The sequence below is a fragment of the Cynocephalus volans genome, chromosome 1 (genome assembly GCF_027409185.1).
Source record: "Cynocephalus volans isolate mCynVol1 chromosome 1, mCynVol1.pri, whole genome shotgun sequence".
NCBI lineage: Eukaryota > Metazoa > Chordata > Mammalia > Dermoptera > Cynocephalidae > Cynocephalus > Cynocephalus volans.
Genome location: NC_084460.1, coordinates 9,504,175 through 9,521,863, shown reverse-complemented (window position 1 = coordinate 9,521,863; position 17,689 = coordinate 9,504,175). Strand labels below are relative to the sequence as shown.

Here is a 17,689-nt window from a genome sequence, read left to right as displayed (position 1 = left end):
CATTCTGGTCTCAGGTTTTGCTTTCAGGGAATCCAAACTAAGAGAGCAGGAGAGTTAGGTACATTTGATGAGCAGCTCAGAGGGCAAATAGTAAGACATAAGAGAAAAAGAGAAAAGCAGCAGATGGGGAAAGGGACCTCCGAGAACTTCCAGAAACCTACCATCTGCCCCTCACTGACTTTTGCAGGCAGTCGCTCTACAAGTTCCTTTGTTCAAAAAACTAGTTACCTTGGGTGAGCAGAGCCTTCACAACTATTTTGCAGACAATTATCGTGAATGAGAAATTCAGGTAGGAATTTCTCAGCTGCTTCCAGTTCTGCCCTGTGAATAGAGAAGCTGCTTCACTTCTGATACCACCCCAGGTTGGAGCCTGGCTTATAAAATATTAACCAGGTGATATTCTTTCCCCTGAGCTCATACTGGCTCCTGACATTTTAATGCCGGCATTTTGAATGCACACAAAGAGAGCTGAAACTCCAGGGGCAAAGCTTCCTCTATTTACATTTCAGAAACCTCCTGATGTATTCTTTGTGAAATTCAGCACCCAGCTCAGGCAAGCCTCTTAGCAAACTATCGAAAGAGGTTAATGGTGGGTTTGTATAGGTTACTTTTGCTTTATTTAGGTCCCAGGAAATTCAAGTGTCAGCACAAAGTAGGTTTATGATTCCATTAAATTGTCAGGAAAAAAAAATAATATCAAGACAGTTGTTATTTAAAAAAAAAGAAAAGAAAAACAAGGTTGAGTGACTCAGCCTGAATAAATTAGGAATGAATATGATGCAAAAGTTGGAATGAGACGAGCCATTCCAACCTCAGGCATCTTGTTGGAAGCTTACTAATTTCTCTCTCTCTCTCTCTCTCTGTCCTTTTTTTTTTTTCCTTTTGTGGGGGGTGTTGGTTTTTAAATTTCCAGTGGCCTGCAACTTTTATTTCTAAAGCCCCCATAAAGAGGATATTGTTAAATATGTTACACAATGAAACTCAATAACAAGGTTTTCAGTAGAATATATCTTAAAGATGAGATCCAGTGTGCAAACCATTATGAAGTGTTCTGAGCATGTTTACAAATAATTTGTCCACACCTTATATTCTACCATTTATACTTGATTCTCTTTAAAATGTTATTGACATTGACATAAAAGAGTAGCAACTGTATAATTCCATTTATACAAAGTTCAAAAACTAGAAATAACCAGGTTTTGCTGTTAAAAAACAGAGTGTGGTTATTTTTGGGTGTTCAGGTAGTAACCAGGAGCAGACATGAAGGGGGCTTTGGGGTGCTGGTGATGTTCTGTTTCTTGATGGTTACATGGGTGTAGCCAGTGAAAATTCATTGAACTGTGTGCTTATGATCTGTGCACTTTCCTGTATTTATATTACACTCCAACTAAAATTTTAAAAAATGTATTGATAGGGTTGTGCAGGTTAAAAAAAATTTTTTTTCACTCTTGCTAAATCTATGGTTCCTAACTCTGCTGCCCCAGTGGGAATCTTTGCTGGGCCCTGGCCAGGCTGGAGACCAGAGCATGAGAGACCACCTGCTGGGGCTGGCTGCGCATCATGGCACCTGCCATGTGGCAGGGATGGCTTACCTGCCACCTTGGAGTTGTATGCCACTCCGACCCCACAGATATTGTTGTTGGCTGCGGCAGAAACTTCTCCTGCACATCGGGTCCCATGGCTGTGGAGAAAAACAAAGACAAGTTTGATAAAGCATCAAAAGAATTTGGAGGAGCTTTCTCAAATTCTTTCAATTGGAAACAATTTAGTTCTTTTCCATGATCCAGCTAGTGTTGAGCCAGCACATGGCCCACCTAAATTTCTGTGTGTATATCCCAACGTCCCCTTTCTGCCCTCTCCGCCTCCCCAGTTGCCTTCTTGATCTTGGGTTGTTTCTACCATAAAGAGGCTTCTCAGAACATTTTCAGCCTTAAAACTTGATCTTTACTTTGAAGTATCTTTCTGCAGAAGGCACACAGGTTTCCTATGAAAACTAAACACAATATAAAACAAGTTTGTGCTTGTTGGAACAGCTCTGATTTTTCTGAAGCACTAGAAGTATGGGCAGGTACTTATTTGCAAGGTTGGTTCAGTACACAGGGGTGTACTGCTGCTGGTCAGTAAGGGGATAATGGTTACTTACCTTTGTAGGATCATAGCCTCCTTAGAGGACATATTGAATGCTATAGATCCCCACCTTCATCCAGGAATAAACAAGCAGACTTTTGCAAACAATTTCAAGGATCCACAGATTAAGAACTCAAAGCATTAGATGATCTTTTTAAGACAATTCTGAGCAAGGCCTTCTCAGGACTCATGTTCTAGAATGTTCTCTGCAACAGACATTGGGATTCCATTCATTTCCTCCCTTTTGCTTGTGCTCTCTTTCCCTTATGTCAAGGGTTCCAAACTGTCCTCTCTTCCTGTATGTGTTTCCCTTTCTCTTGGATTGGGCTGGCCTGGTGACTTGCTTTGACCCATAGAAAGCAGCAGAGGTTGATGAGGTGCCACTTCTGAAGAGGCTGGCAGTTTCCCTTCTGTTCTCTGGTGCCAGGTGCCATGTGGAGGCATGTGGGTGAGCCTGTAAATGGATGGGGCCATGTGGCAAATGCCACGGTTCCAGGCACCTTGGGTAAGGTGTCCGATGAGAGAGAGAAGCCACCTTTGTGCTCTAGACCCAGACAAATCACCCAGTCAACAGCACCAGGCGAGAGACAGGCTGTCCCTGCTGAGCCCTGCCCGGGTTACAGGATTGTGAGCAAATACCTGTTGGTTGGTTTTAAAGCTGCTACATTTTGGGGCGGTTTGTTGAGCAGTAAAAGAGAACCGAAACAAACATAAACTTTAAACCCATCAGAGGGTTGTGTTTTAACCCCCAAACAGAGTTCAAGATGTAGAAGATTCCAGTGTACAAGTCATCTGAAACCATTAGTCCCAACCCTGGAAAAGCCATTTGAGTGGCCCATGCTGCAGCTAAAGTGTTGATTGGGTCAAATAATAGTGTGGGCATGGCCTGCTGGAGGGATAGGGCAGGGAGGACCAGTTTTTCCACTCAAGTTTCAAATGTGACATACAGTAAGGAGATATGGGTGACGGGACTTATTGGCTGCATAGCCCTAGGAATTTTTGGTTTCTACAGTGTCGACTAGTGTACTGTTCAGTACAACAGTACTTCTGGGGGCAAGGAAAGTGACTGCACCCACCCTTAAAAATCACATCCAAGGACTGAAACACACACACACACACACACACACACACACACACACACACACACACACACACACACACACACACACACACACACACACAGACGTTTTCTTTTTCTATGTGAGCAAAAGTAAATCCTGCCTTCATAAGGGCTGCATATCTCATGGGCTCAAAATTCCTTTTGGAACAGGAATGAAATCTGTATACTGCATACAAGTAAACTCCATAGTCACTGCAGAGGTCAGCGGTTAAAAGATTTGTGAAAACTTACAGTGCTGAGCAAACCATTACCTACTTGTTTCAGTTTTGTGGAAAACACAGTTAAGAGTTTTGAGAAGGTGCTTAGTTATGGTTTAACTCGACAGGAGGGTCTATAATGGACATTTCTTTCATGGCTACTTTTTATTCCAAATGCTGAGGAAAATGCTAAATAATATGCTGAGAAAACAGCATGGAAGACCACACATATGAATACTATTTAATGAAATATACATATGCTTTATATTGATTCATAAACACTTTAAATGTGCATATTTAAGTATATATGTACTTATACCTACTTATATATTTATAGTTATACATTTTTTTTTTTTTTTTTTTTTTATTTTATTTATTTTATTTTATTTTTTTTTTTTAAATTTTATTTTGTCGATATACATTGTAGCTGATTAATGCTCCCCATCACCAAAACCTCCCTCCCTTCTCCCTCCCCCCCTCCCCCCCAACCATGTCCTTTCTGTTTGTTTGTTGTATCAACTTCAAATAATTGTGGTTGTTATATCTTCTTACCCCCCCCCCGTTTGTGTGTGTATGTGTGTATGTGTGTGTGTGAATTTATATATTAATTGTTAGCTCCCACCAATAAGTGAGAACATGTGGTATTTCTCTTTCTGTGCCTGACTTGTTTCACTTAATATAATTCTCTCGAGGTCCATCCATGTTGTTGCAAATGGCAGTATTTCATTCGTTTTTATAGCTGAGTAGTATTCCATTGTGTAGATGTACCACATTTTCCGTATCCACTCATCTGATGATGGGCATTTGGGCTGGTTCCAACTCTTGGCTATTGTAAAGAGTGCTGCGATGAACATTGGGGAACAGGTATACCTTCGACTTGATGATTTCCATTCCTCTGGGTATATTCCCAACAGTGGGATGGCTGGGTCGTATGGTAGATCTATTTGCAATTGTTTAAGGAACCTCCATACCATTTTCCATAGAGGCTGCACCATTTTGCAGTCCCACCAACAATGTATGAGAGTTCCTTTTTCTCCGCAGCCTCGCCAGCATTTATCGTTCATAGTCTTTTGGATTTTAGCCATCCTAACTGGGGTTAGATGGTATCTCAATGTGGTTTTGATTTGCATTTCCCGGATGCTGAGTGATGTTGAGCATTTTTTCATATGTCTGTTGGCCATTTGGATATCTTCCTTAGAGAAATGCCTACTTAGCTCTTTTGCCCATTTTTTAATTGGGTTGCTTGTTTTCTTCTTGTAAAGTTGTTTGAGTTCCTTATATATTCTGGATATTAATCCTTTGTCAGATGTATATTTTGCAAATATTTTCTCCCACTCTGTTGGTTGTCTTTTAACTCTTTTAATTGTTTCTTTTGCTGTGCAGAAGCTTTTTAGTTTGATATAATCCCATTTGTTTATTTTTCCTTTGGTTGCCCGTGCTTTTGGGGTCGTATTCATGAAGTCTGTGCCCAGTCCTATTTCCTGAAGTGTTTCCCCTATGTTTTCTTTAAGAAGTTTTATTGTCTCAGGGTGTATATTTAAATCCTTAATCCATTTTGAGTTGATTTTAGTATATGGTGAGAGGTATGGATCTAGTTTCATTCTCCTGCATAACGATATCCAGTTATCCCAGCACCACTTGCTGAAGAGGCAGTCCCTTCCCCAGTGAATAGGCTTGGTGCCTTTGTCAAAGATCAGATGGCAGTAAGTGTGAGGGTTGATTTCTGGATTCTCTATTCTATTCCATTGGTCAGTGTGTCTGTTTTTATGCCAGTACCATACTGTTTTGGTTATTATAGCTTTGTAGTATAGCTTAAAGTCAGGTAGTGTTATGCCTCCAGCTTTATTTTTTTTGCTGAGCATTGCTTTGGCTATTCGTGGTCTTTTATTGTTCCAAATAAATGTCTGAATAGTTTTTTCCATTTCTGAGAGAAATGTCTTTGGAATTTTGATGGGGATTGCATTGAATTTGTATATCACTTTGGGTAGTACGGACATTTTCACTATGTTGATTCTTCCAATCCAAGAGCATGGGATATCTTTCCATCTTCTTGTATCCTCTCTAATTTCTCTCAGCAGTGGTTTGTAGTTCTCATTATAGAGATTTTTCACCTCCTTGGTTAACTCAATTCCTAAGTATTTTATTTTTTTGGTGGCTATTGTAAATGGGCAGGCTTTCTTGATTTCTCCTTCTGCATGTTCACTATTGGAGAAAAGAAATGCTACTGATTTTTGTGTGTTGATTTTGTATCCTGCTACTGTGCTGAAATCATTTATCAATTCCAACAGTTTTTTTGTAGAGGTTTTAGGCTGTTCGATATATAGGATCATGTCATCTGCAAACAGGGACAGTTTGACTTCATCTTTTCCAATCTGGATGCCCTTTATTTCCTTCTCTTCTCTGATTGCTCTGGCTAGTACTTCCAACACTATGTTGAATAGGAGTGGTGAGAGTGGGCATCCTTGTCTAGTTCCTGTTCTTAAAGGAAAAGCTTTCAGCTTTTCCCCATTCAGGATGATATTGGCAGTGGGTTTGGCATATATGGCTTTAATTATGTTGAGATACTTTCCCTCTATACCTAACTTATAGAGGGTCTTTGTCATGAATGAGTGCTGAACTTTATCAAACGCTTTTTCAGCATCTATAGAGATGATCATATGGTCCTTGTGTTTGAGTTTATTAATATGGTGTATCACATTTATTGATTTGCGTATGTTGAACCAACCTTGCATCCCTGGGATGAATCCCACTTGATCGTGATGAATAATTTTTCGTATGTGTTGCTGTATTCTGTTTGCTAGTATTTTAGTGAGGATTTTTGCATCTATATTCATCAAGGATATCGGCCTGTAGTTTTCTTTTTTGGTTATATCTTTACCTGGTTTTGGTATCAGGATGATGTTTGCTTCATAGAATGAGTTTGGGAGATTTGCGTCCGTTTCAATCTTTTGGAATAGTTTGTAAAGAATCGGTGTCAATTCCTCTTTGAATGTTTGGTAAAATTCTGCTGTGAATCCATCTGGTCCTGGGCTTTTCTTTGTTGGGAGCCTTCTGATAACAGCTTCAATCTCCTTTATTGTTATTGGTCTGTTCAAATTTTCTACGTCTTCACGGTTCAGTTTTGGGAGCTTGTGTGTGTCCAGAAATTTATCCATTTCCTCCAGATTTTCAAATTTGTTGGCGTATAGTTGTTTATAGTAGTCTCGAATGATTCCTTGTATTTCAGATGAATCAGTTGTAATATCGCCTTTTTCATTTCTAATTTTTGTTATTTGAGTCTTCTCTCTTCTTTTTTTTGTTAGCCATGCTAATGGTTTGTCAATTTTATTTATCTTTTCAAAAAACCAACTTTTTGATTCGTTGATCTTTTGAATTGTTTTTTGGTTTTCAATTTCATTCAGTTCTGCTCTGATCTTAATGATTTCTTTCCGTCTGCTAACTTTAGGATTGGATTGTTCTTGTTTTTCTAGTTCTTTAAGGTGAAGTGTTAGGTTGTTCCCTTGCCATCTTTCCATTCTTCTGAAGTGAGCATTTAATGCAATAAATTTTCCCCTCAATACTGCTTTTGCAGTATCCCACAGGTTTTGGTATGATGTATCATTGTTTTCATTAGTTTCAATAAACTTTTTGATTTCCTGCTTGATTTCTTCTTGGACCCATATGTCATTAAGTAGAATGCTGTTTAATTTCCATGTGTTTGTATAGTTTCCAGAGTTTTGTTTGTTATTAATTTCTAGTTTTAATCCATTGTGGTCTGAGAAGATACATGGGATAATTCCAATTTTTTTGAATTTATTGAGACTTGATTTGTGACCTAATATGTGATCTATCTTGGAGAATGATCCATGTGCTGATGAGAAGAATGAATATTCTGAGGTTGTTGGGTGGAATGTTCTGTAGATATCTGCCAATTCCAATTGGTCTAGAGTCTTGTTTAGATCTTGTGTTTCTCTACTGATTCTTTGCCTAGATGATCTGTCTAATATTGACAGTGGAGTGTTCAGGTCCCCTGCTATTATGGTATTAGTGTCTATTTCCTTCTTTAGGTCTAATAGAGTTTGTTTTATAAATCTGGCTGCTCCAACATTGGGTGCGTACATATTTATGATTGTTATGTCTTCTTGATGGATCAGTCCTTTTATCATTAAGTAGTGTCCCTCATTGTCTCTTTTTATGGTTTTTAGTTTAAAGTCTATTTTGTCAGATATAAGAATAGCCACTCCAGCTCGTTTTTCTTTTCTGTTTGCATGGTAAATCTTTTTCCATCCTTTTACTCTTAGTCTGTGTGAATCTTTATGGGTGAGGTGGGTCTCTTGTAGGCAGCATATAGTTGGGTCCTGCTTTTTGATCCAGTCAGCCAGTCTGTGTCTTTTAATTGGGGAATTTAAGCCTTTAACATTAAGAGTTGTTATTGAAAGGTGTTGATTTATTCCTAGCATTTTATTGGTTGTTTGGTTGTCTTAGGTGTCTTTTGTTCCTTGCTTTCTGATTTACTGTTTGGTTCCTTTGTTTGTTGGTTCCTTAGGTTGTAGATAGTGTTTTTGTTAGCTTGTTTTCTCTTCATGAATGCCATTTTTATTGTACTAGCAGGTTTAGATTTTTCTTAGGTTTTTATGGCAGTGGTAGTTATTTTTCAGGAACCAAACCCAGTACTCCCTTGAGGATTTCTTGTAAGGGTGGTCTTGTGGTAGTGAACTCCCGCAGTTTTTGTTTGTCTGAGAAATATACTATTTGCCCCTCATTTCGGAAGGATAGCCTTGCAGGGTAGAGTATTCTTGGCTGGCAATCTTTGTCTTTTAGTATTTTGAAAATATCATCCCATTCCTTTCTAGCTTTTAGGGTTTGTGATGAAAAGTCTGATGTTAACCTGATTGGGGCTCCCTTATAGGTGATTTGACGCTTCTCTCTTGCAGCTTTTAAGATTCTCTCTTTGTCTCTGAGTTTTGCCAATTTGACTATGACATGTCTTGGAGAAGGCCTTTTTGGGTTGAATACGTTTGGAGATCGTTGAGCTTCCTGGATCTGAAGATCTGTGATTTTTCCTATACCTGGGAAGTTTTCTGCCACTATTTTGTTGAATATGTTTTCAATGGAATCTCCATTTTCCTCCCCTTCTGGAATACCCATGACTCGGATATTTGAGCGCTTGAGGTTGTCTGATATCTCTCTCAGATTTTCTTCCATGTCCTTGATTCTTTTTTCTTTCTTTTTGTCTGCTTGTGTTATTTCAAACAGCCCATCTTCAAGTTCAGAGGTTCTCTCTTCAACTTCGACAAGCCTGCTGGTTAAACTCTCCGTTGTGTTTTTTATTTCGCTGAATAACTTCTTCAGTTCAGCAAGTTCTGCTACATTTTTTTTCAGGACATTGATTTCCTTGTATATTTCCTCTTTCAGATCCTGTATACTTTTCCTCATTTCATCATGATGTCTAGCTGAGTTTTCTTGTATCTCATTCAGTTTCCTTAGAATTATCACTCGAAATTCCTTATCAGTTATTTCAAGGGCTTCTTGTTCTATAGGATCTAGAGTATGAGATTTATTAACTTTTGGTGGTGTACTTTCTTGATTTTTTGTATTTCTGGTGTCTTTTTTTTGGTGTTTATTCATTGTGGCAGGGGGTTTCACAGTCCACCGGTTTAAGACTAATGACTAACTAGGATGTTGCTGTGGTTGCCAATTTGGTATGGCTCCCGCCGTGGCTGCTCAGTTGGCCTCTAGTGTCTTGTGTGTGTGGTTGCCTCGGGTCTTGGGCTTCTCCGGGGATCCACCTTTCTGGTCAGCTTGTACTCTGCTGGGCTGGTGGATCACGTACCACAGGGTGTGTGATCTCTGTTGAGCTTTCACTTTCTGTACAGGACTTCTCCCCGTTCAGTGTGCTCTGGCCCAGGCTGTTAGATCGTGCAGTGGCGACCCCACCGGGTGTGTGGTTTCTGTCCAGTCTCCGCCTCCCTGGCCGCACGTCTCCCCCCTCTGTGCACACTGTGCTGGGTTGGGGCGTGTCTTCTGCACCCCTCCTCTATCAGCTGGGCCTTCAAGATCCTGCTCAGCACCGCCTCGCCCAGGAAGTCTACCAGGTTTCTGCTAGGCACAGACGACCAGTCTCTCTGGGTGCCTTTGTAGCACTGTGTAGATCTTTCTCGGGTCTTGTTCACCTTTGTATCCCCCCGGTATAAACCGAGTCTAGTGCCCGCCTGCAGCCTGCTCTCCGGCAGGTTCAAGCAGACCTGGGAACTCTCCTACCACACTATTCCCAACCAGAAATTCGTTAGGCTTTTTTCCAAACTGGTGGTCGCAGAGATGGTATCTGCCTCCCAGTAACAGGAAGTTTACCGGGGCCGGAGTCCAGGGTGTGGTGGAGTGACAGTCGGCCCGCCCGTACTTCCTAGCCCTCCCAAAACTGGTCGGGACGCCCCACACCCCCAGCCCTGCCAGAGAACCGTGGAGGGAGTGGGAGAGGAGGTCGGCCCGCAGGGTCCGGAAAGCCCCGCGCCAGGCCAAGCAAATGGGCTCAGTGATGGCCGAGCAGGGCGGAGCTGCCCGCACCTGGGAAAATGGAGGCAGCACCGGGGCAATGAGTGGCCTGGTGGTGCAGGCGGGGAGCCGCGTGGGCATCCACCCCCCGAACAGAGCTTTGCCAGGGATCACTCACAGTGCTGTGCCAGGTCGGGCGCTCGCTCTGTCTCTGGTTTGTTGCCTTCCGTGTTCTCGGCGCTGCCGCCTCGGGCTGTTCAGTCGCGGCGCCGCTCGGGCGCTCCCAGGAGTCTTCTTTAATGCCGGCCTGAAACCTCGAATCCTGGATAGGGCAGCTGGCCGCCTTCAGTGCGGCCCCAGCCTCCGGGATCCTGGCTGCATCCACAGCAGCCCTGGCGCCGTGTTCCCTGTTTCAAGACTCGCTTTTGCAGCTAAGAATCAGTTCTTTTCCTGCTCCACACTTCAAAGCTGTTGCCTGTAAATGAGGCAGCCTCTCCTGCCGGGGGCAAAGTGGCGTTGAGCCCCCACGACCGGCCAGCAGCAGCAGTCCTCCCTTAAGAGATGGCCAGAGAAAGGTCCACAAGTTTCCCGGCTGCCTGAGGCCCAGTGGCCACCTTTTCCACCTCAGCTACTCCGCGCCAGCCGCCGCAGCCGCCGCCATCTTGAAACTCTAGTTATACATTTATATGTAGTATATACTAGCACATTAAATGTACATCCAAATATTTTATATTTAAATATATATTTATATCAAATACATATCATGTATAAAGTACACACATATATTTTATATATATGTACATATAATTTAAAATGGAAATTTAATGAAAAATAATTAAATTTAGCTTGCTTGCTTGCTGTTTGGATCATGCTGAGCAAATAAATATTTAAGTAAAAGTCTAAAAATCCATCCTATGTCTAATTTGACTGAGCACTAATTTGTTAATAGTCAACCCTGACAAGGTCTTCTTTCTGAGACCTGAAACATGCCTGAGGACTTCCCTGGAATAGTCTATACCTTCACCACAATCTGTGAGGAGTACAGACGTATGATTGAGGGCCTCCCGTGTGTGCAGTCCCATGGGATGTGTGGGTGACTAGGGACCAGGAGGGAGCTGAGCCCCATTCCTGGGTAGCTGCACCTTCCCAGATTCTGCACTCAGCCTTGGCCCCTTTAATCCTCACAGTAGGGCTATGAGAAGGCACGGCCCCATTTTACAGATGTAAAAGCTGAGTCTCAGAAGGGCAAAGTGCTTGCCCAATGCACACACTGAGAGGGTGGCTGGTCCAGGGCTAAGACCAGCCCTCTGTTACCGGGCCACCCACTCCCCTCCCTGAAGGCAATCTGTCTGTGCCTTCCCTAAAATTGCTCACTAAAGGCTGGGGACAAATGCATGTGAACTGGCTTGAACAAATTAAGACACTGGATAATGCTTCCATATCTTTAATTTTGGCCTTTAAATGGGGAGATGAATGTCCTGGGCTCTCCAGAGGAACATATGGAAAGACACATTTCGTTGTTAATTAGGCGACACTAATTAACTACAAGCAATGAATGGAGGCTCCCTTCTGTTGTTTGCGCCACCCTGGCCTTTGCACGCTCTGTTCCCACTGCCTCGAGTGTCTCCTTCTCTCCTGCCTTCCTGCTCATCTCAGGCAGAGGTACTTGCTCCCCTGAACGTCAAGAAAATCTTCATCCAAATCCATTTTCCTTTGGTCCCCTTACTTTCTTAAGAACTTTTAGTAGCTCTCTCCTGCCTCTAGAATCAAACATGAGACTGTGAGAGGGGAAATAGCCGTAGGAGGGGAAGGAAAATATCTGCTGGCTGATCAGCGTCCTTCTTCTGAAGGTGAATGGAGGCAAGTGACAGGGGTCATGGGTGTGTTGCGTTGCCCAAGGGGCCACAATCCACCACTCTCCTGGGTCCGTGTCCTGGGCACTGTGGTTTTCTCACTCCTTCTGTGAAGATGTGAAATGTTTCCCCTGCCCTTGCGTTTGGACTGCTCTCATCACTTGCCTTGGCCAGAAGAATGTGGTGGGAGAATATGGCAGGGCTTCAGGAGGGGATGTGCAGCTTCTCCTCTCTCTCTCTTGAAGCCCCGCCAAGAGCCATGTGAAAAAGCCCAGGCTAGCCTGTTGGATGATGAAGGACATGGAACCCATCATGCCTGTCACCCCGGCCAACAGCCATCCATGTGTGAGTGAGGCCACCCTAAACTAGTGAGCCCCTAGCCAACCTGCCAGCTGACCATGATGCACTGGTGAGCCCAATGGAGACAAGCTGAGCCTGGTCCAGATCAACAGAACTCTCTAGCTGACCTATAGACTTCTGAGCAATAACCAACACTTCAAGCTACTGCATCAGATGATTTGATATGTGGCATTATCATGGCAATAGATAACTGATGAGACCGAATAGGGTTAGGCCTGTGAACCAAACTGACTCCATTCTCCCTGCAGAGGACACTTTGTTACTTTTCCAGTTCTCAGTCATGAGAGCCCCCAGGGCACATGATTACCCCATGGCCCACCCTGAAAAAATAAACCAAGATAAGAGGAGAACAGATATTCACTGAGTTGCAAAAACCCTCCCAAAGTCTTGTTTACCATAATTGTACAAATTAAGTTACAGATTAACCTTAAGAACCCTTTAGGAATTCCCGCATGCACACAAAGCTTCAAGGTGACCACTACAGTGACCCTCCTGGGGTGATGAAAATGTACAACACCATCATCTTGGACCTACTGAGCAGGTGCAAGGACCAAAGCCCTAACTGAGCATGCACCCATGATGCACCCAGGAAGACCAGAATAGACCACCTCCAGTGATGCTGGCCTGTACCCCTTAACCTCTTTCCCTATAAAAGACCCTGAACAGCTCTCCTCAGGGGGCTAGCTTTCCTGCAGCTATCCTCTTAGGCATGTCTATCTTCTCTTTTAATAAAGCATTGCTTGCTTTACTGCTGGGTGCACTGTTCATTTCTACGACTTTGGGACCCAAGAGCCTAATTTGGTAAAAATACAATGGATAAGCAAGAGGGACAACCCATGGTTCATGGAGGCGGGATTGGGGTTCAAACCTGGACTGTCATAGTGACTGTAGCAGGGCTTTCTTAAACAGCCTTCAGTGGCTGCTGGGGTATCCAAGTGAACACCTGAGGCCCTGCCCTCAATCCTGCAGATCTCCAGAGAGACAGCACAGGCACAGTCCATCCTTCTACACTGCTGGCCTTTGCACTAGAGTCATTTGGTCATCCCTCTTGCCTTTTCCATCCAAAAGAATGTATTTCTATATATTCCACAGTCAAGGCACAGTATATCAGGCAATATGAATCCCATACCTCTCATTTATTGATACGTACTATAGGCCAGGCACTGTGCTGAGAGTGCTCCATGCACTTTCTTATTTAATCCTTACAGCAGCCTATTATTATCCCCATTTTAAAGTTGGGAAAACTGCAGCATAGAGCTATGAAGTCACTTTCCAAGTAGCAGGCAGAACCAGAATTCAAACTCAGAGCAGCTGCTTCCAAATCCCTGCTCTTAACCATGTCCCTTAACTAACATCTATTTCTGACTACCAGAAATGTGCAGAAAAAAGAGCTGGCTGGTAAGCTCAGCTGTTTAGGGTGTGGTGCTGATAACACCAAGGTCCAGGGTTGCATCCCTAACAAGCCAGCCAACCTCCATCCCCCCAAAAAGAAATGTGCAGATAAAAAATTTGATGGCTACTTTTATGTGTCAACTTGGCCGGATGTCAGCCTATCCAGATATTTGGTCAAACATTATTCTGCGTGTTTCTGTGAGGGTGTTCTGGATGAGAGTAACATTTAAATTGGTGGACATTGAATAAAGCAGACTGCCCTCCATAATGTGGGTGGGCCTCATCCAATCAGCTGAAGGCCTGAGTAGACAAAAAGACTGGCCTCCCCTGAGAAGAAAGATTTCTCCAACAGACTGCCTTTGGACTTAACCTGCAGCAATGGTACTTCCTTGTTCTACCCCAGACAACCTTCAGACTCGAACTGGAACATCAGCTCTCCTGGGTCTCCAGCCTGCTGGCTCACCCTGCAGATTTTGGACTCACCCATCTCCAAAACTGTGTGAGTCAATTCCTTACAGTAAACCTCTTTCTCCACATATACACTTCCTATTGGTTCTGTTTCCCTGGAGAACCCAGACTAATACAAAAAGTAACCAAATAATTTAAGCCAGTTTTCACTGGTTTTTTAGTTCAATCATTTGTGAGGACCATTGGCCTAGGTTTTCTGGTACAACATTGCTTCTCACTTTGCAACATGTTTTTTTTACTGGCAGAAAATGCTGGTGGATCACCAAGCTCATTTTCCCCTTCTTCCTGGGCTCCAGTGAGGCTCCATTTCCCAGCCTCCCTTGCACTTGGATGCGACCCTGTGACTGAATGATGGCGAATGTCATGTGAGCAGACAGGATGGAGCTTCTGCTAGTTCTGGCCCATAAATACCACCCATGAGCAATGATCCATGCTCTTTCCCCTCACATAGCTCGATGCAAAAAAGCACAGCAATGTTGGAAACGTATGTCAAAGATGCAAGGAGCCTGCGTCCCTGACTCGCTGCTTGGAGGAGACAGGTTCCACCAGGGAGCACAGACATGCACAGGTAGGTGAGTCATAAATAAACTTTTATTGTGTTAAGTCATTAAGCCACTAAGATTATGGGGTTTATTTGTTATAGCTGCTACAATAACTTGAATTAGTGCATTTTAATTTCACTCTTATTGACTGGTTCTATAATATTATTAGATGCTACTTAACACCTTTTCTTTGGAAGGAAAAATTCAAATAATAAGTAAATGCAATAAACTAATTTGAAAGGTGCTACATCAAGAGATGTGTGGGTGATGAGGATCAGAACAAAGCAGTCGGTGGTGAACAGAGAAGTAGGACTGCCTTGTCTGTTATCCCCTTGCTCTCTTTCTAGGTGCGCGTAGGTGGATGAAGATGACGGGCTTTGGGCATTTGTAGACTTAATGCATACCTTGAGGCTGGTGTGTAGAAGTGGTTCTGTTAATGGTCACTAGGCTTGGCTTACACTTGCTGTTTGCATTTTGGTTCAGGTTTATTATTATTATTAAAAATTTTGAAATTATGAAATATTTTAAAAATGCAGTTTCAATGAATAACACAATTAATCTCATTTATTGAAGCCGAATATTTTCCATACTTGGAATTTTTTTTTCCAAGAAATAAGGCCATTCCCCTCTGTGCTTTCTCAGAGGTGACCACTGTACTAAGTTTGATGGTTGAAATGCTCATACGTATTTTTATGTGATCACCTTGTAGTTAGACATACATATGCATATATGCCACCATTTGCTTGTTTTCAAACTCTACATGAATATTTCATAGTATATGATCTATCTAAAATTTGCTTTATTCACTGGGATTTCTGAAGTTTACTCATGAATTCTGGTTCATCCCTTTTTAGTGCTGTGTAGTGGCCCATTTATAAATATGCTGCAATCTATTCATGCTCCTAATGATAGGCATTTAGGTTGTTTGCAATTTGCTTGCTATTCAATAATTTAAAAAGAAACATTCTTGTATATTATTTCCTTATGCACATATGAGAGAGTTTCTCTGCGGTATTTTGTAGGAGTGAAAATAGGTTGTATGGATATATATCACCTCTGGAGGGTGGGAGCGTTCCTGTTACTCAATATCCTTGCTAACATTTGGTATTGTCAAACTTTACCATTTTTGCAAATTCAACTGGTGTGAAATGGCACCTCATTGTTTCATTTTGCATTTTTGTCACTACTAGCAAGGTCATCTTTTCATATGCTAATTAGCTGACATGTTAAAGAGGGAAGATCCTCTTCTGTGAATCACCTGTTCATAAACTTGCTCCATTTCTTCTACTGAGGTTTTCATCTTTTTTTCATTGATTGGTAGCTGTTCTTTATAAATTCTGGATACTATTCCTTTTTAAAATAACATTTGTGGTACGTATCTTCTAGTCTGTGGCTTACCTTCTAGTTTTGTTTATTGTGACTTTCGTTGAACAAAAGTATTTAATTTAAATGTAGTCAGATTTATCAATCTTTTCCTTGTGGTTTAGTGTCTTGTTTAAGAAATACATGTCTATGCCAGGATCATAAAGATTTTTAAAAATATTTTATTATAAAAGATTTATATACATTTAGGTCTTTGATTCTCCTGGACTTTATCTGTGCTCAGTATCTGGGGTGGATGTCTATTTTCCCCATGTGAGTCCCCATGTGTTCCCCTTGCACTGTTTATTGGATACTGTCATTCCATCCTTTCCTCATTGCTTTGATTGCTATCTTGGTCATATATTGAGCTTCCTTTTATGTGGGGTCTGTTTCTGGGCTCTCTACTCTGTTTCTTTGGTATTTTTGCCTCTCTATGTGCTAGTCCTACCATCTTATAATTATCCTGGTTTCATAATGTTTTGATGTCTGGTAGGCAAAGCTTCTCCACCTTGCTGTTCTCTTGTTGCTGATTTCCATCTTTTTTCTTCACCTTTACTCTCCCGCTCTTTCTCCTCCTTCTCTGTCTTCTTCTATTCTTGGCCCTTTTCCTTTCTTTCTTTCTTTTTTTAATATCAATTTTAGGATCATTTTGTCTATTTCCACTGAAAAACACTACTGGAACTTTAATTGAAATTGCATTGAATTAATAGATTAACTTGACATTTTAATATTGTTCCATCTTCTTATTCATGAACTTAGTAAATCACTGTATTAATTCGTCTCTTTTCTGTCTTTTCTAAGCTTTATAATTTTCTTTTTAACTGTCTCACATTTTTCTTCGATTTATAATTATTTGATTGGCTATGACACATAGCACGGTGTCAAATAAAAGAGATAATGAGCAGCATACTCAATCATCCCAAACTTTAGGAGAATGCCGTCAAAGTTTCAACATTAAGAATAATGTCTGCTGTAGGTTTTGACAAACAGTGTTATCTTGAATTCAATAATTGACTCTTCGACTGCATCCAGGCTAGATTTTATTTGTCTCACTTACTGACATTCTTTTCCAGAGGCTGTATTTTTCAATTGCAACTGGTTCTTTTTCATATTGATGTTTTTGTTTTTGCCTATGTTTCCCTCATCGTGTATTTCTCTTTCTAAATGGATGTTATCCATGCATATAACACACTGAGCAAACTAAAAATAACTTATTTTGAAGTCTTTTTCAAGACTGCTTCATAAAGTCAATTTCATCTGGTATAAATTAATGTCCTAATTTTTAATTTTGTTGGGTGTATTTTTTAAAAATTTATTTTATTTATTGAGTCAAAATCGATTATACATATTTTGGGGGTTGAACACTGAGATATGTAGATCAAATCAATATTACTAGCATATATACTGTTACAAATCGTAATTATTCTTTATGCCCCTTGTCCAATCTCTCCCCATCCCCCATTCCCTCCCCCTCCCACCTCTAATTACCCTAGATTTCTTCTCTCCTTCTGAAAGAATCATGGTTACTCTGTTAATTTGTTGCCTACATGATCTGTCCAATGCTGAGTGATAAGATAGGGTCCCCCAATATTATGATAGAGCAGATGCTGCTTCTGTCACTCTGAAATAGGCTTTGTGGAAAGAGACATCCTCTTCTTTTCTTTGACTCTGCTGGTGACTCTCCTTGTGTGAACGCACTCCAGTGGTTGGTGGACCATTTACGTGGTGCTTGTGGTGTCTAGTCGCTTTTGCGGCAGCCATGGTTATTGTGGAGGCTGCAGGGGGCCACCTACATGG

General features: G+C 41.6%; 1 protein-coding gene across 2 annotated transcripts in view; it reads right to left on the bottom strand.

Moving 5' to 3' along the window:
- Window positions 1-17,689, bottom strand: part of PCSK2 (proprotein convertase subtilisin/kexin type 2) — a 276,303-nt gene that overhangs the window by 42,009 nt on the left and 216,605 nt on the right. For both annotated transcript variants that reach the window (XM_063113126.1, XM_063113131.1), the window contains one exon: window positions 1,593-1,681. In XM_063113126.1, the coding sequence (XP_062969196.1) occupies window positions 1,593-1,681 (89 nt within the window). The remainder of the gene's footprint in view (window positions 1-1,592; window positions 1,682-17,689) is intronic.